The 25,217-nt window shown below is 40.8% G+C and overlaps 1 protein-coding gene and 1 long non-coding RNA gene across 6 annotated transcripts in view; one reads left to right on the top strand and one right to left on the bottom strand.

Annotated features, from left to right (window-relative positions):
- The first annotated feature begins 321 nt into the window (after positions 1-321).
- PTPRC (protein tyrosine phosphatase receptor type C) overlaps positions 322-25,217 on the top strand; it is a 104,562-nt gene continuing 79,666 nt past the window's right edge. For 4 of the 5 annotated variants that reach the window (XM_073217200.1, XM_073217199.1, XM_073217198.1 and 1 more), the window contains exons 1-2: positions 322-475; positions 557-672. In XM_073217200.1, the coding sequence (XP_073073301.1) occupies positions 600-672 (73 nt within the window). In that variant the 5' untranslated portion in view covers positions 322-475; positions 557-599. The remainder of the gene's footprint in view (positions 476-556; positions 673-25,217) is intronic. The other variant, XM_073217197.1, reaches the window with a different exon arrangement.
- Positions 679-23,572, bottom strand: LOC140844526 (uncharacterized). Its single transcript, XR_012123001.1, has 3 exons — positions 18,448-23,572; positions 14,451-14,625; positions 679-10,390 (listed from the first exon to the last, which is right to left on the bottom strand). It is a non-coding gene; the product is annotated as an uncharacterized lncRNA (long non-coding RNA).

Raw genomic sequence — 25,217 nt, 5'->3', positions numbered from 1 at the left:
CATGTAGCTGCTTATTTGTTCATTAGGTCATTTTAAATCAAACGCAGATATTTTCTACTACCTCAGTGTGTTATCTTGCCCACCCTCCATTTGTTGTACCCATGCTGAACCTGTTTTATCATCTCTTCAGGAAGAAAGTTATTGATTATTTTGAGAGGATACTATATTTTTTAAAAGTTGTATGAATATCGTTAACAGTGTTGTTTGGATACTTAAGAAACATCTACCTTGAAGGGGAAAAATGTTACAGGCCTCCTAACTTAGTCTAATTACTGAATTAAGGAAGTCAGATGCCTTCACACTGAGTGTGAACAACTTTCTTGACTTCCTGCAAAGAGGACCCTTTACAGTATTTTTGGAGAAGTTACTAAAACCGAACCTGACATCACTACCTAGTGGTGCTGCTGGCAAGTGGTTTGTTCTTAGGGTGACAGAGGAGGAAATTGCTCCCCTTCTGATAAGATAACAGAGAAGAGTATGCGTTCATTTCTTTTATTTTGGATTCAGTTTCACAGAAAAAAACTTTTACAGAGATAACCATTTTTCTGCCTTTCAGAAGAACGCATGCTGGTTCCTGGGAATACGGCTGATTTCCAGATATGACCATGTATTTGTGGCTTAAACTTCTGGCATTTGGCTTTGCATTTCTGGACATAAGAGAGTTCATTGCGGGTAAGTACAAGAATATTAATGTTTCCTTCGATATTTTTTACCTTGTAGAGGGACATTGGTTTGCAACAGATGTAAAGTAAGTGGAGTGTTGGGGACGAGAAGAGAGGAAGTCCACAGAAAAACGGCCACGGCTGCCGTAGCTCGGAAAGACATGGCTTGTTAGGTGAAGAAACAATTGCTTCTGTTTAAAGAGGCACAAATGTTTGGGGGTGGAGATTGCAATTTAAAAGGAAAACAGTCTGTCTGTACCTTTGTTTAAAAACTGTTCAGTGTTACAACAGCACTTACTTAACCCTCAACGTGCATGTACATTAAGTTTAGGAAAGTCTGAGGAAAGTTAAGTCATGATAAAGTAAGTGAGTTTTTATCCTTTTAACAAAAAATGATTTTTTAAAAAAGTCGTAAAATGGCTTTGGTTGCGTGGCGCCACCCCCTCTTTCGGACCAGGAGTTTGCTTCCTCAAATTTTGATTGTCACTGAAATGTTTTATGAAATAATTGACTATATGATACTTGAAAATAATCTTGGTATTTAATAAACTTTTAACTTTTTGCATATTTTTTATCACAGAACGTATTTTTAAATCAAGTTTTTTTGTTCCTGACTATAAGTTTCAATGACAATTTGCTTTAGAAATTCTGTGGGGCCACCGCCCTTCCTGGGTGATGTGTAAATAGTACAGCCCTAACAAGATAAAAATGCCCAACTGTCAGGAATCATGCAAATGCTGCATTCTATAGGAAAATGTGGCAGTTGGACCTCAGGTGCCTATTTAAGCTTGAGATCTTTGTATCTTACAGTCTATTTGATGGACATTTTTTGAACAGTTTCAGTTTGGGTCCTGAGCACATTTCAGATGCTTATTACATGTAACGAATAAATTGGTATTTTATATTATTACTTATGATGTGGTACCCCAAACCTGCTTTTTATTACTGAAAGGACACTGAAATTGGCATTTTTGTAGAAATTCCAAATAAGTAAAAATTAAAATGAAAAGAGAAAAATTAATTTTTAAAATGTTGCTTATTGGAATTCACTTTGAGACCTTTTTTGAATTTTTCTGCCAATCTCCTTTCCTCTAAAAGGTGAGTCAGTAGTTACCTCCTTATCATGTCACATTGTCAACTTATATTTTGTGTAACCGAAGAGAGTAGAAAGCAGCATAAGATAGTGTTTCTTTTTTACTGGCAAAGATGAATTTTTACTTATGAATTTTATTATGAATTTATGTATCTACAGTGTTTTGTCTTAGCACAGAAAATGTTTACCAAGTTACCATCCCTGAAGGTTATAATCAAAAGAAAGTCATAAAGAAAAAATATTAATAAGGTCATAATATGTGCATTAACATAAATAAGAGTGAATTTCCATTAAAAATTCCCATTCAAAAACTTGTGCAAAGCACTTCAGAATGAGAATAAAGAAATACTGAAATATTTTGTAGATTGCAGTAAACCACTAAAAATTCAAGTCAGTCTATTAAGGATTTTTACAAAAAGACACATGTTTGAATTTATAATCAAAAAAGTATAAAGACATCGAGAAACCTTTAAGTCAATTCTGCTGAATATTCACAGTATAAATAAATGGATAGATAAAAAGAGATTTATTTAGAAAGTTTAGGTTTAATTTAAATTGTTCACATAAATATTGAGAGCAAACACTTCTCCAAAAGGCACTGATGGTCTTCCTGGAATACATCATACTTATTTTTTGGGGAAAATTACAGATATAATTATCTGTGTCTGCAAATCTTATCCTTTTAAGTTCCAAGACACATTTTGTGATTCAGTGCATAATTTGGGAAGTTATTAATGCTTTCAATATGTATTTTTCTTTAGCAGCAACAAGTGTATCAGATCATTTTATTTTAATGTATTAAAACTGAGTTTAGTGTTTATAGGGAATATTAGACTTTTGGACATCAAATTTGTGCACTCTAAAGGAATAAAGAAATAGAGCCACATGTATAGAGCGACATCAATGCATAAAACGGGCACAATCTAGATGTGTTATTTCAGAAACACAAATAAGGGCAAGGCCGACGCTAGACTTCTCAACAGCAGTGATGGGTTGAGTTTTACACAGAAGTTTGTGGTCACTTTGCTCTGTGCCTCTTTGCCGTGATAACTGGGAACCAAAGCATTGCGCAGATCTTCTAATTCTGGAGGACAGAGTGGTTTTGAGAAAAGGTAGAGATGAATGTTCTCAGGCATCACAAAAGGTGTAACACCAGGTGAATCTATTGTCCGTAATGCAACAGTGATGAGAATGTGAGCTGTGTTGTGAGTTACGAGCCATAACGGTTGAGATTCATTTCCTGGACACAGTTCTTCATTTTTCCACCTACATTAAAAAGAAAGAGCTCCTGTAAGAAATACATACTACGCCTTGCACATCGCAAGTGTTTGAAACAAATCGTAAATTTGATTTGATAAGCAATTGTGTTAAGTTCCAAATACTTTACAATTTAGAGATTTTTGGGGTGTGACTATGATTATTTATTGATTGTTTAAAAGTATTTTTCTTATAAAAATCTGCCTGTGGCCCTTATCATTGCTAGAATTTGCAATGCATTTAGTTAGAAAAAGGGTAGGGTGAAGTGCGGGGCCTGTGTCTCCTCTTCCTCGCGTGCTCTGGGTGACTGAGCTCGGGTCAGGGCGGCTGCCCTGGTCTTTTCTCTGTTCTGGGCTCCGTGAGAACCTTCACTGTGACAATAAGCTAGTGTAGGAGTAGAGATATTTCTATGCTGTTCCTATACATAAACATACACATAAATACTCACACTCGTTATAGAGGTGTGACTTGTATACAATAGTTATGAAATGCAGCCCCACAAATGTGTACATGGGTCCACCTCTTTGTCATCCATTTACTGCTTCTCCATATGTATCTGCTTTTAAGTATTGGGGTTCTATGGGCTTTATCCTGGGCCAGTTTTATTCTTGTTTTCCACACTCGCAGGCCCTCGTCAGTGCCGACTATTTGTTGATCCTTCTCCATCTCCACACCATCCCTCAGTGGCCTGGAAACTACCTCCTTCCCTAAACTACATCTTGGGTTTTTTTCTTTTTTCTTGCAAAAAATAAAAATAAATAAAAGGCACTCTCTGAATGATATATTGAAAAGCTCCCCAAATCCTGTCATTTTACTTTTTAAAAACCTTTAAAATCTTTCCTCCTTCGTCTCCATTGCTGTCATTTGAATCTGCACCTTTTCCGTTTTTCACCTGGAGCATTGTAGCATTGTAGCTCATTTCCTGTTACGTTTGCAGTTCCATCCCTTTCTTTCCACACTCCACAGCTTAAAAATACACAGTGAAAGGGGGAAAAACCCTCTGATGCCTTCCCTGGGCCCTTGGTACACATTCCCAGAGCCCTGGGCCCACCCGGGCGCGGGGAGCCGGGCCCAGAGCTGAGACGCGGGCTTTGCTTTCCTTTCATGAAGACAGAAGAGCAGAAGGCAGTTGGGGCATCGGCTCCCACCGTCCTCAAGGCCTCTGGTCTCTGCAAATCCTGTTTCCTCTCTCCTGGTCTCTTTCATCACTCTTGCCGCAAAATAGCTCCACTGAAACTGTCCACTTTTTTTCCTTTCTTGGCATTTTTCATGTATTGTTTCAGCTTGTTGTTCTTTGGGGCATCATCATTATTTTTATTATTATTTACCAGTCAGTGCATCAATTACCACTGTAGCCAACATGAAAGGGGAAATTGTATCTTACGCCTCTCTTGCGTCATCTGTGCCTGACTTCTTACCAGGCACCCAGTAAGTAATGGGTATTTCTTGGCAAAACTGCAGATTATAATAATGGAGGAGAACGAGGAGGCAGACAGGGAACATTTCAGAAAGAGAAGACAGGAGGAGAAACATGGGACCACAAAATGCAGAGGCCGCGTGGGAGGAGGGAGGCAGCCGGGCAGTTTCAGTATGATGTAATAATTCTGCATTTGACCTCTCTTTGCAGGCTTTGCTTCTTTTTGCTGTTTCCTTCTTTCAGCTCCTTATTTTATGTCTTACCTGGAAAGAGCCTCCTGAGTCCTTAAAACTCCTAAATTTTCCTTGACTTACTCCTCGGACATTCGTGCTAACAGCACGTCACTTGACGGGGCACTCTCAGTCTTGCACACAAGTGCCCCACAGGAAGAGAAGGCAGGAGCCCCCGTCGGGGGACCATCTGTGCAGGTGCTGGTGCAGAGCCGGTCAAGGTCCACAGAGCGTCCCCGAGGGAAGAGGGATGAGGCTCACCCTGCGCTGTGGGCTGTGTGCACAAGGGAAGTTTGTAGCTTCTGGGCATCGTTTCTTACTCGATAACGTGATAATGAATTTCAGTCTGAGCAGGTAAAGAGCAGAGGTTTGCCATCAGTTTGGTTGATTCTCTTGGCGAGAGAACAGCATTAATGTAGACAAGGTTTTGCGTTCAGACCATGGGTATAAGGTCACCTTGGTGCAGACCAAGAAATTTGTCATCATCACAGACCTTTGATCTTTTTCAGTCATAAGTTTATGGGGAATATTTACGCAGGAGAAAGTTGGAGTGGAAATTTAACTTCATCCCAGTTTAAGCTAATTTCAATCTAGTCTAAATAGTTTCATCAGGACTAGATGCCCAAGCGTATACTAGTTGCCTACTACCACAGGATTATGACTTTGTGAACATAAAGATAACACTCTTTAGGGAAGTACAAAGAAAAAAATAAAATACTGCAGGCTCTTCTTAGTAATAGGATGTGGTATCTATTTCTACATAATACTGAAATAATCAGAAGTAAAAATAATAGTTATCATTAGAGTTTATGTATATCACCCTAATGTTAGGTTAGAAAATAGCTAACTGCTGCCTAACATCTTTAATATGCATTTCTCTTTAATCTTTAGTATCTTTAATATCAACATTTATATGTTGATATACTATTTCAGTTTCTATCTGTGAAGCTGTTGTAAGCAGTGTTCTGTGTGTTCAGAAACAGTACCAAGTACAAGAAAAAAATAAAGATGCAAAAATCTTTTTCCTCTTTTACCAAGACACATATAAGTATACGTAAAATCAATGTTAGTGTAATACATATGCTTCTTCTATGTTCATTCATAGTATCTGCATTTGATTCAGTTCTGTAAAGATAATCAGTAAGATTATTGGTGCTTTTATTGGATTCTTACTACAGACCCAAACTCAAACAGACCTTAACATCTTCTATGATGCTTAGCTCTAGTCTTTAAATATGAAACATTCATTTCCTGCTAGAAATGAGACTTCAGTGTCCAAAGGGAACAAGTTACTTTACTAAAACTTCAATTTCTCCTGTATATTTATATTGCATGTGTGATAAAATTAGGCATAAATGCAATAATTTTCAAGTAAAAATGATCACAATTTATGTATTTACAAATACTTCCAATCAAAATGTGAGCAATGGGAGGAAAATGATCAGCCTTCCAAAAAAGTGATCTGCTCACCCTGGAGCAGAAGTCAGGGCCCAGAGCAACTCTGTGTCACACTCACACTAGGGAGTGAACAGCTGGTAAAGTGAACTTCATGCAAGGCTCTGATAGACAATAAGACACTTTGCTTGTTGTACATTTTAGAAAGTACAACATTTTAGAAAGGACATCTGTCCTGATGTCATGAAAATACATGAGAAAAATTTATATAAATAACGATGTTAAGAGATGATATTAAAAGGATGACATGGCAAAAAGTGCAGTCATCAAATTTTAAATATCTCCACTTACAGGTAAAAAAAGCAAGCACTCTTTTTTACAATCAAAGAAACAGAAAGCATGAAGGAAATCAGTCAGAAGCCAATTTCAAGTCGGAGAATACCATGCCATTTGGGATGGGAAATAATTTGGAAATCAAATCCTATGAATTATGTAATAGCTTGATTCTAATCATTTTCTATCGTTGATATACACTTGCCTTATCTATAACATACTGTAAGCATCAAAAGTGATGATATTTGTGAGCATGCTTGGAAAGCTGTGAGATGCTCAGCAAAGTTGTGAATTTTATTATGTGAGCCTGTGGCATCACAGCAGAGAGCCCTTCACTGGAAGCAGGGTTCCAAACCACGTCTGCTGCTTCGAGAGGCTGGCGAGGAACTGTTTAAAGCCATGGGGCAGAGGGGCAGCCCTTACAGGTCTTAGAACTTCTTTCAACTTTGTGTCCCCTGTTTTAGAGCTGTCCAGGCTACCCCAGATCCTGCCTTTCAAATAGTCTGCAAGTCCATCCGCTTTCTCTGGTAGAGATTCTTATCATTTCTTAATGAGCAATAGTCTGAGATCTTGCTTCCCCTCAAACCCTGCTGGGTCCCACCTACCCCTACCAGAATAATCTCTGCAAATGGCAAAACTCACTTTTGTTCCTTTTTCCTTCAGTGGTTCTCCATGGGATACAGAATATACTGACCTTATGATTTTTTTAAATTGAAGTATCACTGCTATAGAATCTTCTATTAGTTTCAAGTATACAACACAGTGGTTCACCAGGTGCCCACATTATTAAATCCTCGCCCCCTTAGTGTGGTTCCTGTCTGTCAACACAGGAAGATGTCACAGAATCATTGGCTGCATTCTCCATGTGGCACTGCCATCCCTGTGACCAACTTCTATTGTGGTTGAGCATTTCAGTGCCCCTTTAACCCCCTTACCATCCCCTGACCCACCTCACCCCACCCCCACCATGGTGACCACCAGTCACTTCTCAGCATGATTTTGATCCCAAGGATATTTTGACTCAACTTTTATTAAAATAAACACTTACTTAGAATATGTCAACATTCTTTAGTTTTCCTTGAGGATTGATTTCATGCAAAAACCCTAGTAAACCAACTTAATTCTCTGAGTATTTTTATACAGCTTGATTAAATCATCACCACATTTTTGTTTATATTTTACTGAATTAATGTTCACCAGCAACCATTTTCATTTAATTTTTACAATTAGTATAAAATTCATGAATCAATTTTTATCCAGTCAACTTCTACTGATTATAGTTTATGCCCCTGGGGATTTTCTTTCGTGGTTATTACTTTTCTGGGTGTAATTTTCCTTATAAACAGTACCAATCAAAGTTTTCCAAAAGGGTTTTAATTCTTCTATTTAGCCAGAAGCATTATTTCCTCATGTGGAGTTTCTTCCTTCCTTCCTTCCATTTTAATGTTAACATAGCATATAATTTATGTAATGTAACTTTTCACTTTCATCAAATTTTAGATTGGGTGGTATCAACCATTCTCAGATTTATTTTGTGTTGCCATCAGTAACATTCACTTTGCAATCGAGAGCTCTCTCAGCAAGATTCATCTTGAGATCTTAAGGGTTCTGGTTATTTGTCAGCCAGCCAATGGAGACTTCAGAAATACTCCACTGCTGTGCGATCTAGAATTGTTATGTTTAATTTTCATTCATTTGTATGGCATTACTTTATATGCTTGTGCCAATTTCTTATGAATTATTTGAGCAAAAAGTAAAGAGAATAATCAACGCAGGAAGTTTACGATGTTCTCAGTGTCTGATGATGGGCAAGATCAAAAGAAGGTGTTAGATCATCCGACTCTGAGCTCTGTACATTTGGGGAAAAATGAAAGTATTAGCATGGCACACACAGTTCTCATTCAGTCCCTGTAGATTTCTCCAGCTTTATGTAGCCACAGGGGACAGACAGTATGTACTTCGTTGTAACTTGCACTTTCCTAAAAATATAATGTTTCCTGTTGCTAAACTGTCAGCCATGCTGTTTTTTTCTTCCCTTCACGAATTTTATAAACTAGGAAAATTATAGTTGCTCTTCAAAGTTTAGTTTAAAGGCCATTTCCTGTGGGCGGCCCACCTGTACCTCGTGTTCTTCCATCCCCCCCACACCTGGACAGGTGCTCTGCTGCGGGGGTGCCATGCATGGTCCCACCCATCACCCTCTTGGAGATCTTTTCGCTCTGCTGTTTTTCACAGTAGCTGGTAGGCTTGCGTTGGTGATCCTCGGGTCTCTGCTCTTTACCAGCGAGTCCAATCAGGTTCTTGCAACTTGTTTGTTGAATGAATGGGTGGTTTGTCAGTGTGACCCGGCCCTGTAGGCAGACAGTACTTAAAAATAATGTTAATTCTTTCCTTTTGTTGTTATTTAAGTGAACCATTCATGGTCGTTTAAATGAACCATTTCTACATGATAGGAAATAGAGGAAGGAGAAAAATTGCTTGAAATCCTTGCTAACGTTCTGTTTTTCTTTCTCTCCCCCACTCTCTCCTCCTCTCCTTCGACCACATGCCATCTATAAAATTGCATATCCCATCTTTTTCCTAAGTAAACCAAGATTATCCCAGACAGTATGTGAACTACAGAAATGGATAAATAGGCAAATAAAAATCTCACAGATTTGAAATACCCATAGCCTAAAAACTTTTTGAGTATTTCATTTCACCAAGAGAGCTGCATCTATTTATTTATCCATTAATTAAATAAATTGGCCCACCAGCTGGGGACACTGCAATGCCACGCAGTCCTTGTGAAGTCTGTAAGCTCACCGTGACAGTGGGTGTTTGGAGATGGGGTTTTAAATCTTCCAAATTCTTCATGAGCTTCCTCCTCAAAATAATAATATACCTCTCAACCAACAATTATTTGTGTTCTCAGTCTTTTATAGGTTATAAATAAAAAGTTTATCATTTTAAAATCTTCATTCAAAATACTAGTTAATTAAAACCTCTGTTCTATCCAGACTACATCCAAGCTCCTGTTCCAACCAGATTTATTCTGCAGTCTTTCAGTGATAGAGATCTGGAGCCTCCGCTGAGGTGTATAAATCACCAGGTATTTAGTAAATTAGAGTACTAGGCGTGAGGAGGAACCAGCCAATTGTCCCAGTTCGTTTCAGTTTGTTTGTTTTGTGATTTAAGCTAAGCATAAAAGATTTATTTGGAAAAGTACATTAAAGTAAACACACCTACTCACCACACAAACAAATCCTTCACCTTTCTGGTGTTTTTTCAAAGTAGTTTTCCAAGCTTACCAGCTAGGAGGGAGTGGGAGTTGAGGGGTCAGGTCTAAGATTTCGTCTGGGTCTATCTGATTTAGGCCTATTCTTTTTCCACTGGGTTAGTTCGCCTTTTATTCAAGTAACTGAAGACACGACTGCATGATGTGACAGGCGAGTCACACGAGACTGAGGGCCGTAAGTGTGAAGCACGTGTGTGAGCCCCGTCCACCTGACAGCCCTATAGGTAACCGTTGTGCACTGAGCCACTTCCTTATCTTTAGCAAGATCTAAATCAGCTAAGACTACGGGCCTGTCATAAAAAGCAAGAAGACATCTTTGATGAGCTTGTCTTTACTTTGAATGCTGAGGCCATATTAATAATACAGAAGTGCTATGGCCCCATCATCTTGAAAAGAAGGTTAACGAACCACAGCATGAGTCTGTCTCGGGGTCAGTGATACGATGGAAAGAATGGATTTTCCCCCACCTAATTTGTTTTGTTTGATATTATATAAAGTGAAAGCTGTTGAATAATTTACCAAAGTATCTAGACTTTTTTTTGTTGTTTCTGAAGTGCAAGGGAAGTGACTTGACCTTTGTCAAACACTTTGATCATGGAAAACACACGAGGTTCTCATCTTATTCCAGGAAGTGTAGACACTGGATAATCTTTTTCACGGTCATGCATATGAAATGACTCAGGTAGATCGGTCTTGCAGCTCACCACAGGGACAGGTCGGCTATAACTTAAGCAAACATACAGGAAAAATGTGTTTATTGTTTGGTTACTGTGATAAATGGGAGCTGCTGAGGGCTTGTAGTCTACTTTAACTTCTAAGACTCAGATTTCCAAATACTCTTTTGGTTTCCAAACTGATATTTTAACATAGGCCTAATAAATCCTGAGTCTTTCTACTTTGCAGTGATCCATGTTTTTATTTTCTAAATTTACTTACTGATATTTTTGCTATGATCAAGACGTACAATGGCTAAGGAAAAATAAATGAAGCAGGAGATGTCAGTTACAGTTTTGGCTACGAGAAGTGGTGATAAGAGGAAGCAGATAAGCGAGGGAAAAGGGCCAGGAAGCCGGTAAAATCACTTAAATCCTAGGTAGCACTAGAAATGTTGGTTTCAAAGAAGCTCTATTTTCTTCAGTGCTTCAGAAGTTAGTCTTTGAAATTTAGCCTGGACTCCATTCTGAGCTTTCCAATCGTGAGACTTTGGGGAAGTTACCTTTCAGGTCCTCAGTTTCTTTATCTGTACAATGGGAATAACAGCAATTGCTCTTGAATGAGCTAGTTCACTCCTTGATGCGACCATTCTTTAAGAGCCTCTAATATGTGCGAGGAGCATTCTAAGTGCTGACATAGTGGAAACAAAGCAGGAAAGGCACCAACTTTCGTGAAGCCTCCATCTTAGCAAGAGAGACAGCGAAGAAAAATATGTAACAGAGGAAATATGAGATACTGATAAATGCTGTGAACTGACATGGTGTGATATGATAGGGACCGTCCAGACTGGATGGGAGGGTGGCCCTTTAGCCGGAGTGAGCAAGGAAGGCCTCTTTGAGGAAGTGGCACTGTGCTGTGCCAGGAATGTAAAGACTCTTGTGAGAGGGCCTGACTGGTACAAGGGCTCTTCATAAAAGCAAAAGCGGGGCAGGCTCAGGGGCAGAAGGAGGGCACGAGCTTGCCGTGTGGTGTATAAACGCTGAGCGGTGTAGGGAAGCAGAAGGGCCAGGCCCTGGAGGGCCTTGTTGGAAATGGGAGGAATTTGGGTTTCACTCGCAGTGTAGTGGGAAGGATGCCTTTGGAATTTCAGAGCAGAGAATAACCTAATCTTATTTTGGTATGAAAGGTGCTCCCCTGGCTGCTGTGAGGAGAATAGATCAGAAATGGGGCAGAAGCCTGGGGACCGATTAGGAGCCCTTGAGCCGGTGGGGGGGCAAGAGGTGGAGGTGACCGGGACCGGGCGCTGGCTGTGGGAATGCAGGGAAGGGCGGGTTTACGGAGGATCGAGAGGAACTGCTGTGTGGAAGAGAAACAGGAAGTTAGATGGAATGATTCATTTTTTTTCCCCATGAGCAAGCAGAATGGGAAACACCCAGGTAGGGGTGGGCAATCCAGCGTCCTGTTTCGTCCATAGTATTGCTTGAGTTCTCATTAGACATTAACTAGAAATGCCCAGAATTCAACTGGAGTCAAGACTGTGGGGCTTATGAGGTCTTGATTGGAGACATAAATTTGGAAGTCAGTGTGTACAGATGGACTGAAAACCAAGGACTGAGTAGGATAGTGTAAGAAAAATGCTCAGATGGAGAAGTACAGAGGACCCAATTCTGAGCCCTGGGACCATTCGGGGGGTGGGGGTGGGGTTGGAAGGAGGGGCTAGGAAAAGAAAGTGAAACGAGGTAGACAGTGAGGAAAAGAAAAAAAAATACTTTGCTTTGGGTGGTGAAATAAAAAGAGCTGATGATTGCAAAGCGCTTAGGATGCTTAGGGCATGTAACAAGAATCCAGAAATTCCACATAAAAACTCAAATTCATGCCTCCTCTTGAAAGGCTGATTAAACAGTGATTGTGAACATCCTAATTATCACCAATATCCCTATTTAACTGTAATATTATTACACAACTATGAAGGAATTTATGACAATATTTGGAAAAATAATCAACATATAAAAAACTGGTAGCAACATAAGAAATTTTGTTTGTATAATTGAGCTAATATATCTGAAAATGGATTATTTAGGGTAGTTGGCTTAAAAAACAGGTACAACTTAAAACAACTTTTTAATAAAAACTGTGTAAAAATCTTGAGAGGCTAATGAACTAGAAATTTAACTGAAAACAACTTGAAAAGATAATGAACTGTTGAGTCTCTGTGTTGTATATCTGCTTTTGCTACATATCGATAAAAATACTTTAAAATACTTTTTAAGCCAATACTTGGACCAGTTGGGAGATTTGTTGAGAATTAGTTATGTAAAAGGTCTTATTTCTAAATAGAATTAAAAATTTTTCATTTCTTTGAGAAATTTGAAAAGCAATTGGTTATCACTAGGCTTTTGTTAGGCAGGACCTATTAACCCTGATAATTATACAGTATACAAATTGAGATTTTTCCTTTTGGGAACATATGTGTGTAAGATTTTAATTTCGAGTGTGGAAGATTTTCTTAAAAGAGATATATGTTTTACAGCAACTTATTTTTGTACTAACTAGTAGTCAAGAATAAAAATAGTTAGCTAGTAAGAAAATAGTGTTTACTGTGTGCCAGGCACTATTCTCAACATTTTTTATAAATATGACCTCATTTTGCTAAAGTATACAAATCGTATGAAGTCTAGTTTCTACTTGTCTAGAACGTAAGTTAATTTGTTAATTTATATTTCATGATACCATAACATTTACTGATTATCATATCTTAAAAAGGAAGTTAAATTTAATTTTCCTTTTCCAATTTTAAGTATTAAAATTGAGAAGGGCTGAGGCAAGGGAGGTGGTAACACCGAGCCCCTCCCGTGCGCCTGGCACTGTGCAAGATGCTTCTCTGCACTGTGCTGTTCAACCTTGGATTGTTTCTACACTTGTTTCAGCAGATACTCTAAAAAGAGTCAATAAATGTTCAGACAATCCTTGCTCACTAGTCTCAACAGAGGAAAATGAAATTATGGTTAAACCAAAGGCATAAGGAATCTAACTATTATTGATATTTAGTTTTGTATTACGGTATTTTGCTGAAGTTGAAGAATGGACATGTGAGATGTCCGGGCAGTTTACTAGGATCTCAACAATGAAATCATATTGGAAAGGCCCCGCAGAGGAGAAAGTGGGGCAGTTCTCTATTCCAGGCCTGCTTCGTTTTCATAAGGATATATAGCAACAGTTCAAGCACATCTGCTTCAGTGAGACAGAGAGGGAGGGAGGGAGGGAGGGCAGGAGAGCTGCAAACAGCACGTCGGCGTGCGGGAAGCGGCTCATCACACGCGTAGAGGGCCACAGTCAGAAAGCATCATTTGCTGTCATGCAGAAAATCTAGCTGTAAACAAAGTGGTAGGAAAATAAAAAGCCTAGTAAACCCTAGTAATCCATTTTCAGATGTGTTAGCTCTGCTCTGCAAGAAATACCACTTTTGTTCCATTGCCCCTTGTTTCAAGGATAAAAGTCTGAATGGCAGAAATAACTTCCCATCTAAGTAAAACAGGAGCTGGCACCATGCAGACGTGAGGATGCTGATGCCTCCTCGCTGCAGGGCATCTTCAGAACGAATGGAACCCACAGGTCCATCTACAGGTTCAAGAAGAGAGAGGTTCTCACACAGAGAAGGATGAAAGGTACTCGCAGGTGACCTGCGCAGAGAATCATCAAAGCCAGCGAAGTTAAGGCTTACCCCTGTTCCAAGAATAGAAGGTGTGTGGTGGTGAGGGGGCTGGGGGGCGCCGAGGGGGGAGCCCTGGGGAAGGGCCAGGGGGAGATCAAAGGCGAGGAGCGCCTCCCCACTCTGGAAGGGGAACGAGTCAGACACACTAGGAGGGGCACTTCAAAGGCAGGGAAATAAGAATAATAAAAATATCATTAGTTGTCAAATGTAAGATTTCTGCCAGTTCTGTCACATTTTGTTTTTCAGGAGCTCTATAAAACTCAAGATATTTTCTATTAACATCAACTTAACGATACATATTTTTCTCATCTACCCTAAAGAGTCAGTTTTCTAAAAGGAAAAAAAGAAAGACATTATACAAAGAATCCAAAATGACACTGTTTTGTTATGCTTAATAGAATGCCTTCTGTGAAAACTTACTATTAATACTTGCATTTCCAAGTGCCGGGTTGTGCTGGAGGTGACTGAACGCGGTCCAGAAGTGCGGTGAGATGGGGTGGTGCGGGGCTGCTATGTCCTCTGAGCCTGTGGGGCACTAACGGGGTGCAGAACCCTGGTATCACCATTGTAGTCAGCCTCTCTTTGGGTGTTTCACCTTAAGAGTTAGAATAAAATTGAAATCTTGATTTAAATAATAAGAAATAGTTCACATATTCAGCTGTGAATCCAGACACCGAACTCTGGAATGTTCGGCCACTCTCAGTGGACTCCTGTTTGTCACTGAAGCCTTCTACACACGTGTGCGAGCTTGCAGAGGGAGGGAAAGAGAGATTCCATGAGCCAGGATTTTGTGGAATTTTGCCCCAGTTTATGTTTTGTCAGTTTATGAAAGAAAAAGCTTATCATGGATCTGTTTTTCTCTGAAGAGTAACCTTTATATTTTAAATCAAAATATTTGTAGAATGGTGTTTCTGGGAAACAAAAAAGCATGTGTCTTTTATCTTAGAATACCCACTACTCCATTCCACATTTAATTTAGAAAATATTGCTATAATTCCTTTAAAACCAAAGGAAAACCATTCTTTAATAAATCTATTTTGGCTTTTCTTGTCCATGAATTTTCTCTGAAGTAACACTTCTTAAGGATATCAGATGCCATCGCTTGCCTTTACGTCCAGGCCTCCGTTTTATGGGCTGAACATCTGGATTTGATGGGCAAGAAAGATTTCCTTCCGCTGACTTCCCTAATAATCCTCTCTGACAGATACACATGCTTCATGTTTGTTACTAAAATTGACATGACTTTAGTATCTACTGTTTTAATACACAATGACTTATGGAATTTTCAATGGCTATTTTTTAAAACACATCTTAAGTTCCTTAAAATACAGTATTAAGAGCCACTCTAAAAAGTGTTAGAACCACAGATGTTTTCCTTTGTAGTGTTAATTGATTTAAGATCCATCAAAACGTTGTTAAAATATCCAGAGGTTAACAATAATGATGGCACATGGGTCAGATTAAAATTCTTTCTATGCAAAAAAAAAAAAAAAAAAAATTGAAATGATAGCTTATTTTCTTCTGATTGAAAAAAGGTTAGTGGAATGAAACAACTGGACAGCTGACACTCCGTTCTCTACTTTTATAATGAAAGGGGATTTAAAACTAGGACTTAGGGGTTACATGGTACCCCTGATATTTATGCACACAGGTTGTAAGTACTAGTATGGATTTAGTGATGAGAAGACAACTATGCATTTTCTTTTATCACCTATCGTCCAATTTTCAATTGTAGCACTCGATATACTGAAATATAATATATGAAATACAGTACATAACAAGCAATTCTGGTTCTTGGCTTGCTCTAAATGCACAAGTATTAAGATGAAAAATGTAAAAATGGATCAGTTTTTCTTGCTACAATATTAAAATTACTGAGAATGAATTACAGGTTCATGAATACTTTGGGGAACTTTTATCTCAGGAAATATATCAATGGGTTGTATCTGTCAAACCAATTAAATTAATTCAGTAATGGCACTTGGCTGTTTACATAGCTGATTTTCTTTCATTTTTAGTCTTTACTTTGAATGTGTATAGTCAAAAAAGTTAATGTGCACACTAGATATAAAAGGGCCACAAGAACTTGTCTCCCCATTAAAATAATAGACAATGAGGATGACTTTCATTCTAGTCACTTTGTTTTTAGACAACACGTTTGAATTTTATTATGTTATTTGTTACTGAGAGTCAAGTATTGTTCAAGACACTCAGTTTTTGCTTTTGTTCTGTTTTTTTTTTTAATTAGCAGCAATATCTCCTACCTTTACGTAGGTCAGGATTCCTAGAGAAGAGTTTAAGAAGAAAAAGTAAGGGAATTTTGGAAATTTGGAGATTACTATAATGGAAGGCATTATTATTTATACCACAATACAATTTTAGAGGAAAAAGGGACCTTAGGAATCATCTATTAAACTGAAACTCAGAAACACGTAAGACTCCCCCTAAGTTATGCCAAAAGCGAAGGCGACTCGGTCAGAATTCCTCTAGTACGTCCTGCGGTGCTGACCCGTTTGCCTGGTAGAATGAAATGTGCATCCGATCAGATGCTCAGGACGGGTTTTGGGCCCAAACTCCGTCACTAACCGCACTCGCTTAGACGGAGGCATTTGGCCCGGGACAGTTCACATCACTCCGTTGGGCCTTGGTTCCTTTCCAGGGAAACGGGTTGTTTGCTCCAGTTTCTCGGCGTTGGCCTGACTGACGCTTGGGGCTGACGCCCGGCTGTCCTGGGCCCTGCGGGGCCATTAGCAGCATCCCTGCTCTTTACCAACTTTACCAACTAGATGCAAGACTCGCCCACCGTCCCCTTCTCTCCTCCACAATCCCAGGGGCCAGAAATGCCTCTAGGTCGAGCGTCCCTGGCCACGCCGCCGGCTGCCACTGCCCTTGACACCTGTAGGCTTCGTCCCCGTCGTTCCCCCAGGACTCACCCAGAAGCGGCGGTGCCTGCTCCCGGGTGCACGGTCAGCCAGCGCCCAGCTGCCCCCTGGCAGCACCCTCTGAGAGGTTGGTTGGGTGCTATTTACAGCGACAGTAAAAGCCCAGGAATAGTCACTGGCGGGAACCTTACAGTAGCAAGGAGATACGAAATACTAGCAAGGTTTAAGAAGGCTTCATGAAACAACATACAAAACATTCACTGTAAGTGACATAATTTTTTTCATATGAAAATCATCCATGTATCTATGTATCTAGGGGTATGACAATTGAGTGATTGCTTCATAGATTAACAGGGACTCAGCCCCAATCACTGGTGTTCTGTGCGGGTTTCTAAGGCCATTTTAAGGTGTAGAGCCCATGTTGGTAACGAGATCAGCTGGAGCAAACATTAAGTGCCTAATAGTTAAAAGGGTCACAGATGTATTTTCATCCTTTGCACATGGAAGAAATAGACTCCTATTATCTCCATTTTGAAATTAAAATATATCCTTCCTTCCCTTTCCTTTACATCTCCACCCTGGCTCCCCACCCCCACCCCCCCTGGATCCGGGCACCTGCCGGTGGGTGAGCCAGTATCAGGGTGGCTGTGCAGGAGCTGCCAGGGGTCGCCAGATGCTCCTGTGGAGCGATCAGTGCGGGGCTGGAGCGCTCGGCCCTGCATGTGCAGCTCCCCGCAGGGCTACTGTGCCGCACATGGCTGCAAATTCCCTGGGGAAGCTTACTGACTGGTGTGGTTCCGGGAGACGAGCTCCTCGTGGAGGTGGGGTGCGTGGTGAGAGCACAAGGAAAGTGTAGTTGCTACAGACTGGAAGCTGAGGGCTCACATGAAAGAGCTGTGTTCTGCCAGATAGAGATAAGAATCGAGGCAGGCGTATCCGGTGACCTGAAATTGTTCAAATAGGCAGATAGTTCAGGGAGTAATAGTGAAGTGCTGTCGACAAGGGCATTCAATTAGAGGGAAAATCAATTTCGTTAAATTGGAAGAACTGTTTCTTGTCTTTATAGAACATTTTGTCTCCAACAGATGATGGAATGAAGATCATTTTACACTTATTGTGTGTATGTATATTAATGTCTAGATTAAGTATTTTGATTTATCTTTTCCAGTAGAGCAAAGTTCGGACTGATATCTAAAATATTTGGTTGCTAGAGCAGAGCGGATCAGCTGGGTCTTTTTCCTAATCAGTGTTGAAAATGAGTGTTTCAGAAAATTAATTTTCCCAAGCTTACCAGTTCATAAATGTTAATGGAGAGAAGAATCTTTTCTGATACTGAATACTGTCATTAGATATTTTTTTTCCAGTAAAGAAACCCAATTTCTATAAGCCATCCTATTTTCTGTTTTTATTGGAGTCAGACAGTGGAAATTATATTTCTCCCCAAGCTAAGATAAAGTATGTCAGGAATAAACTACTATTTCATTTTAAATAAAGATAGATTCATGATAGATAGTCACCTAAAACCCCAAACATACCTGAATGAAATACGGTCAGTTTTGTAGGTAAAAATCAATCGTCATTAAAAGAAAATTTCATATTTAACTTTCTTGCTACTTCCGAGTTCTGAGTCCGGAAGCAGAAGTTGCAAAATATTGTGAGAAAGCCTTTGCTCTTGTTTTCTTTAAATCTCCACCCACATGGAAATACCAGAGCTCCGGGAGGAAAGTCCGTTCTTGTTAAATGATGCCGGTTTGGTGCTGCAGCCCCAGGCGAGTCTTCAGTCACCCCCCTGCAGCTGCCGTCTCCCCATTCACAGCTGCTGACATCCCGGTGCTCGTCCTGGAGGAATTCTTCTAGCTTTCTAGTTACCATGGACTTCCTCCGCAAAATGCGTTAACCCAGACTGTATCCAAGAAGCCAGTTTTGTGGGGTAGCGCAGCTCTCTCCCCTTTCCCGGGAGGAGGTGGTGGGGGGTGCAGACCGCCACGGGTCAGCCTTCCGGTCCCCGTCTAGGTGGCATGCCCTTCCTTATCTAACCCCAGGGGCTCCATACAACACCAGAAACCACCCCCCACCCCAAAGGAGGGTCTCTTCCTGACTCGCTCTTGTGTCCTCAGGGTGTGACCTTAGAAAGGGCCCTTTTAACATGCTTTTTGAACTAATAGTGAAGTGAATGAAAGGCCTCTATGATTCTTTGAGGTAACTTGGTATCATGGGGATATTTTAGACTGTTTCGTATAGATAAGCTGATATGGATGACTGATATTCTGATAGAAAATTAGCAAACTACTGAGCCTGGGTATTATTTTATTGAGTTACTTTCTTATGTATGGAGGGAATAAAATAATAATGGTACTCATTAAAGAAATGCAGCACGCATGCTTTACTCCTTGAGACAGAACGACATGGGTGGCCTGGAATGTGCGCCTAGACTTCCATCTCTGGTCTATGAGAACAGTATTTTTTCCGTGTGAAGTGGTACATGTTGTGAAGTTTTTGCTTGACCTTTTTCAGACTGAGTTAACAAGTCTCTGTGCCTCTTTCCTGTCCCTCTCCTGTCCCTCTCACCCCCAAAACGGTGGCTAACACTGTGGTATTGTGACCTGGGATACTAATGGAACATGTGTCACACACACACACACACACACACACACACACACACACACACACACACACACACACACATGCATACTTACATGACAAGACCTGGTAGAATTGCTCTTCTGTTTTTCTTACACTAGTTTCTGGAAAATTACGAAAGTTCAGGCCCCCTTAAAAGTTTTCCGGTTGCTTTTCATAATCATCAGCAAAGGAACCCAGTTTCCCCTTCCCTCTGGAGTAAAAGTCTTTAGAAGGAAACAGTACTTTTTACTCCGACTATCTGGGGACATTCAGGTGTGTAGCTGGCACCTCATTGGCAGGCAGGGTCCTGCCTTTGGGAAACAGTGAGAAAATGAGAAAAACAACTTTCATCCTAGACAAGATATTTCAAAATAATACTTAAAACAAGTCTTAATGATGAACTTAAAATTAAGGGCCAAGTTACTCCAAGTAGAATTAACACTTTTGGGGATGTAAGGCTCTATTTCCTTAAGGTTAGAAGTTCAGAGGCTGCTATTACGCTGGACCAGTGGCGATACCCGGCCCGTGGCAGTGCCCACATGGGGGCTGAGTCTCTGGGAAGGAGGTACCAGCTTCCTCCTGTTCTGACCTCTGCCTTGTTCTCCTGCCTGTCACCACTGGCCACATACTATGTCATGGTGATTGTTTGCTTATTTTATAGGAAAGAGACACATTTTTCCTACAAATACTCAACACGTGTAAGTGTCACTCTAGGCCCGGGAACAGAGACAAAGCAGTGACTAGAGACGCGTGCCCCCCAGCCCCCAGGTGGGACTTCCCATCTGGGCTCATGTCACGGAGGTACCCCGCTGTGTAGAACCGCAGGGGACCGATGCTCAGGGAGTGGGTAATCCATGCTTGATGACAAGCCAATTTGGTCCTGAAGGATATTTTACTTAGTTTTTCTGTGCAGCTAGTTCATTAGTTTGCAGTTGAAGAAGAATATTTGGGCAGCTTTTTAAAAACATGCACATGATTATACAGAAACCCTTGTCCGTAGATATATAACCATTTCTTTAAGATCCTAGACCTGGAATTTCTGTGTCAAAACCTAGGAACATCTTAACTTTCTTCCTGCATATTAACAAATGGCTTTTCAAAGAAAAACTAAAAACAGAAAACGTCGCCTCTGCTCCTCCTGGCGGCGGGTGACAGTTTCCTTTCACATAGTTCAATTTCATCATTTTCACACAGGTGTTAATATTATAGGTACAACTGGTATTTCTTAAAATTTCTATTTTGCACTTAATTTGATTTTTGTGTTTTTTTTTCTTTTCATTTGCTTATCCTCATTTGAGTTTTCTGTGAATTGTACTCACGTGGTTTGTACGTGTGTATTTTGTGCAGCTGTGTCTAAATGTTGATACAAGTCACAGGGAAGAGGAGAGGAATATACATAACATGACACAAATGTTTGACCTAGGACCTTGAGGAGAGGGAACCAGGTCATCAGCTGTGAGAGTCTAGAAAAGCAACCATACGTGCTTCTGTCAATCTTCCTCTTAAAAAAACTCTCAACTATTAGTTTCTGAATGTTCAGGGGAGACTAGTGCAGCCCTCATGGCAACCCGTCTCCATCCTCAAGAAATACGTCTGGCTGAGAGACTGTGGTGTCTGGCGGGAAGCTCTTGAACTTTATCCTCTTCATCAGAACCTGCCCCCAGCCCAGCGACTGGAAGTGTGGCGTATCTGCACTTCAAGTGCGGCTGTAAGGTTGCTGGGATTCTTACTCTCTCCTCCATCCCCAGACTTCCGCCCCCAACCACGTGCAAGCTGCACACCTTCACAGCAGCCTTAAGAGAGCACGGTCCTCAGAAAGCTCTCGCCAATTCCTTTCACAAGGGAATTGCTCATTCTGAGTTGAAAGACATCTTAGAGGCCATTAAGGTCAATGCATGAATCCCTTTTACCGCATGCTCTTCCTGTTGAGTATTTTCCAAAAACAACTTTTTTTAAAAAAAGAAAAGCCTAAGCTAGTAGTAAATAGTTCAAACTACTTGAAATGGGTGGTTTCCAGATTTCCTGCACTATGACTGAAAGTGTGCTCCTCAAACATCCTTAAAAATAAGATAAACTCCATTCTTGAACATAATTATGGGCTCTGAAGTGTTTGTCCTTATGGGGTTACATCTATAGCTATCATAACAAAAACTAAAACTGAGAATTTGAAAGTATTAATTTAATAATACTAAACCCAGTATGTGTTAATATAGACACATGTCTTTATGAAAAATGACTGTATCTTATAAAACAAGGATTTAACAAGAATAGTGGCATTGTCTTACACTTTTATAAATCTCTCTAATGTCTGTCTTAGAGGAAGATAGCTGGATTCTGATATCTGACTTTAAGTCCTATCTGTTACAGTTTGCCATATAACCTTTGGAAACATTCATTTTCCTGCCAATGAGAGAATGGAAGTGGTTTTGACCTAGAGGGCGTGTTGAAAGGTCCCTGGGGACCCACTGTGCCTCCAGAACACACTTTGAAAACCATTGCTCCAAGCCAACTGGATACAGTTATTTTCCTTACAGCATCATAGAATAGGATCATGCCTTCTTCCATGTGATAATATTTCAAGTGTTTGAGTGTTTTTCTTGTTTTCTCACACTATTTCTTCTTAGGGAAAAATATCATATTTTCTTAAGTTTTCTATATTTGGAATGCTGTGGACTCTTCTGACCCTCTGTCTTCAGGTTAGCCTCGTCCAAGTGCTCCTGAAATTCAGTTCCATTTTTTAATGTGTGGTTTCCCAGACTGAACACAGCAACTCAGGGTCACGGCAGGTACATATCTTCCAAAAAGCTATTGACAAGCTACCACGTCCAACTTGTTTCTCATATTGTATCAAACACCAGCAATCTCAGCATCTCAACCTAACCAGGTTCAGGTAATGCATTTCCTCCATGCTAGGCTGATTATTTTTATAATAATATCAATAAAAATAACCATTACATTGCTGACAATGGTCAGCCCCTGAAATATGTTTATGTTAAGATTAATGCATATATTCATTCACTCATCTATGCTCATAATAATCCTATGTGTGCATATATTTAATATCCCCATTTTATAGGTAAAGATAGGAGGTGCAGAGAAATTACATAAGTTACTTAAAGTTACACAGCTGACAGGATATGGAGATATGTTCCCAAACAAGTTGATTCCGGAGCCATTTTGACTAGGAATTTCTGGGAGCTGTGTGCTTAGATAAATATATAAAAATATAAATAGAAGCCTACATATACATATACATAAGTATAAACGTAAATACCAGTATGTATTTTAAACTGGTTGGTCATAAGTACATGTTGCTTATTCGATAGTGGGAGGAAGGGAAGAGGATGGAGAGAAGAGTGAAACACCTCAAAAATAGTCCTCTTCTTATTCTGGGCTTTCTGGCCGTTTTCTAGCCGTAAACCTACCAGCGGCTCTCCGCATAGCAGCCGGACTCGCTTTCTCCTCTTCCCACGGAGACCGCAGACCTTCCTAGCTATGTGATAGCTACGTTTGTGGGCTGTTAGCTCGCCTGCCTCCGTTAACCACCTCATCTGGATGTTTTCATAGAAATTATGAAAATTACGGCTTCTCGTTTAACTTCGAGGACTTGATATCAAGCCCTCATTCGGGGCTGATATTCCCTTTGTGCAGTTCCTGTAACTGTGGCGTGTGACCATTGCACAAATGTGGAGGAAGGGCCTGAATTACCAGGGTCCCAGCACAAACGGAGCATCTGTGCCTTACTCCCCAGGCCCCTGCCCCTAGGAATGCTACAGACTCCTAAGTGTGCTCTCTGAATAAAGACATTCTTCAGACACAATGGCGCTGCTGGCAGGGTTGCACTTCTGATGGCTTCTTGCCTGTGATTCTGAATCCCCAGCCCTGAGCCCTGCTGAGTACACCTGCTCTCCTGCATACCTTGCTGAATTTCATTCTTCTCGGTCCATGAACGGGGAGCCAGCCGAACCAAGCTGGCTGTGGTAACAATTTGAATAACAATGGTTTTTAACTTTTTATCTTTTATTAAAAAGCAGAATTCTGAGGGGTGCTTTTAGCTCTAAGATTCCTTTTATCTCATTAAGGAAACTCAAACTTCTTGTGAGTGTGAAAGGGCACTGGGGGGGAGGGGGTGCTTGCAGAAGAAGGAAACGACCCTGGATCGGAGCAATCTGAGGTACTGGCCAGCTTCTGGAAGCAGTGGAAGGTGACTTCGGTTAGGAGAGGCCTAGCCTGACAGGTTTCACCCTGACCTGGACGCTGGCCACCTGTCGCCTCCCTCCGGATGCGCAGCTGACCGGCGGCCTTGGGAGGGAGGATCCGTTACAAGGCAGTTCTGGGGTTGGTTAAAATGGGGGACTTTAATTCCTAGACCTCCTGGAGGTAAATCACAGCTCCCCCACTTCCTGTGTCTCTTGGGAAAGTTGCTTGACTTCTGTATACCTCGGTTTCCCCGGTAAAACCGTGATGATTTGAGTACCTACCTTGCAGGAAGTAAAGGATAAGTGATTGGCATATAGAAAGTACTGAATACATGCTAGTAATTACGTCATCAGTACTATGCTATTATTCTCCTTATTGCTGTTCTTGTTTACATGGTATCATGTTACCTGCCTGGCCAGCAGAGCAGAACACAAACAAAAGCATTTTTCCACATAAACAATAGGGATAAACACTTGCGATGCTCTGGGGCTGCACCTTTTCCACCCCCAACAGCCTTTAGGTCACCCGAGGAGTAGATCAAGGGGCAAGAATATACGGAGGTGAAGAAAAGGGAAATTATACAATTTAAGGCAGTGTCTCCGTCAATTTTTATATATCCATATAAGTCTTTAATATATTGATATATTTTATATATTTTAAAAAATCAATATAAAATATATGGATTATGTATATATTATTACATATTATATATTAACATATATTATGTATTATGTAAATGTATGTGTCTATATATGTTTTTATATATCATTGGTCCAAGAAAGTTGCTTGGTGACAGGGACAGAAGAGCTGCTTTGCATTCGGCCTCCTGCAGGCCTGCTCTGCGCGGTCAGGGACAGGCCTTCCCCCAACATTTGAGAGGGAACTGCACAAAAATGGGAAACTATTTGTTCAACACGTGCGGCAGAATCCTGCTGCGACGGCAGAGGGCTTTGACAGAGGAAGGAATGGTTTGGTCCCAGGAAGAGGCGGAAAGGGGCTCAGCGCAGGAATATCAGGTGCCCACCCCCCGGGAACGGCTCTCAGACCACATGGGGTTCCCTCGTCCCCTTACTGCTGTTCCCCCAGCGCCCGCACAGGAACTGTTTCCCTGTAGAAAACAGCTGGTTTTTCCTTGGTCGGCTAACAATTTTTAACAGTCCTGGACTTGGTGACCGAGTCAGGCAGCATGGTCTCGAGTGATCTCTGGGTGCTCTTTGAAAGTTAGAAAATTCCAAGTCAGATACACCAACAACCACTTTCATTTCCGTCAGCTGTTCCCTTGAGGCTCGTGTGTGTGTGAGGTTCCGGAGGCCCTCTGGGAAAGGGCACGCAGTGCCCTGGGCCTCCCCATGGCCCTGGCCGTCGCCAGATTCAAGTCAAGGACTGGCCGTCCCACAGCCCCGGTGGCCCTGTGTCCCTCACAGGCCCAAGTCCGGCAAGAAACGCTTGAGCAGCTCTTTCCTTTCGACCTTGAGATGCTCAC

The sequence above is a fragment of the Manis javanica genome, chromosome 11 (assembly GCF_040802235.1).
Source record: "Manis javanica isolate MJ-LG chromosome 11, MJ_LKY, whole genome shotgun sequence".
Taxonomy (NCBI): domain Eukaryota; kingdom Metazoa; phylum Chordata; class Mammalia; order Pholidota; family Manidae; genus Manis; species Manis javanica.
This window is presented reverse-complemented; position numbering and strand designations above follow the sequence as displayed.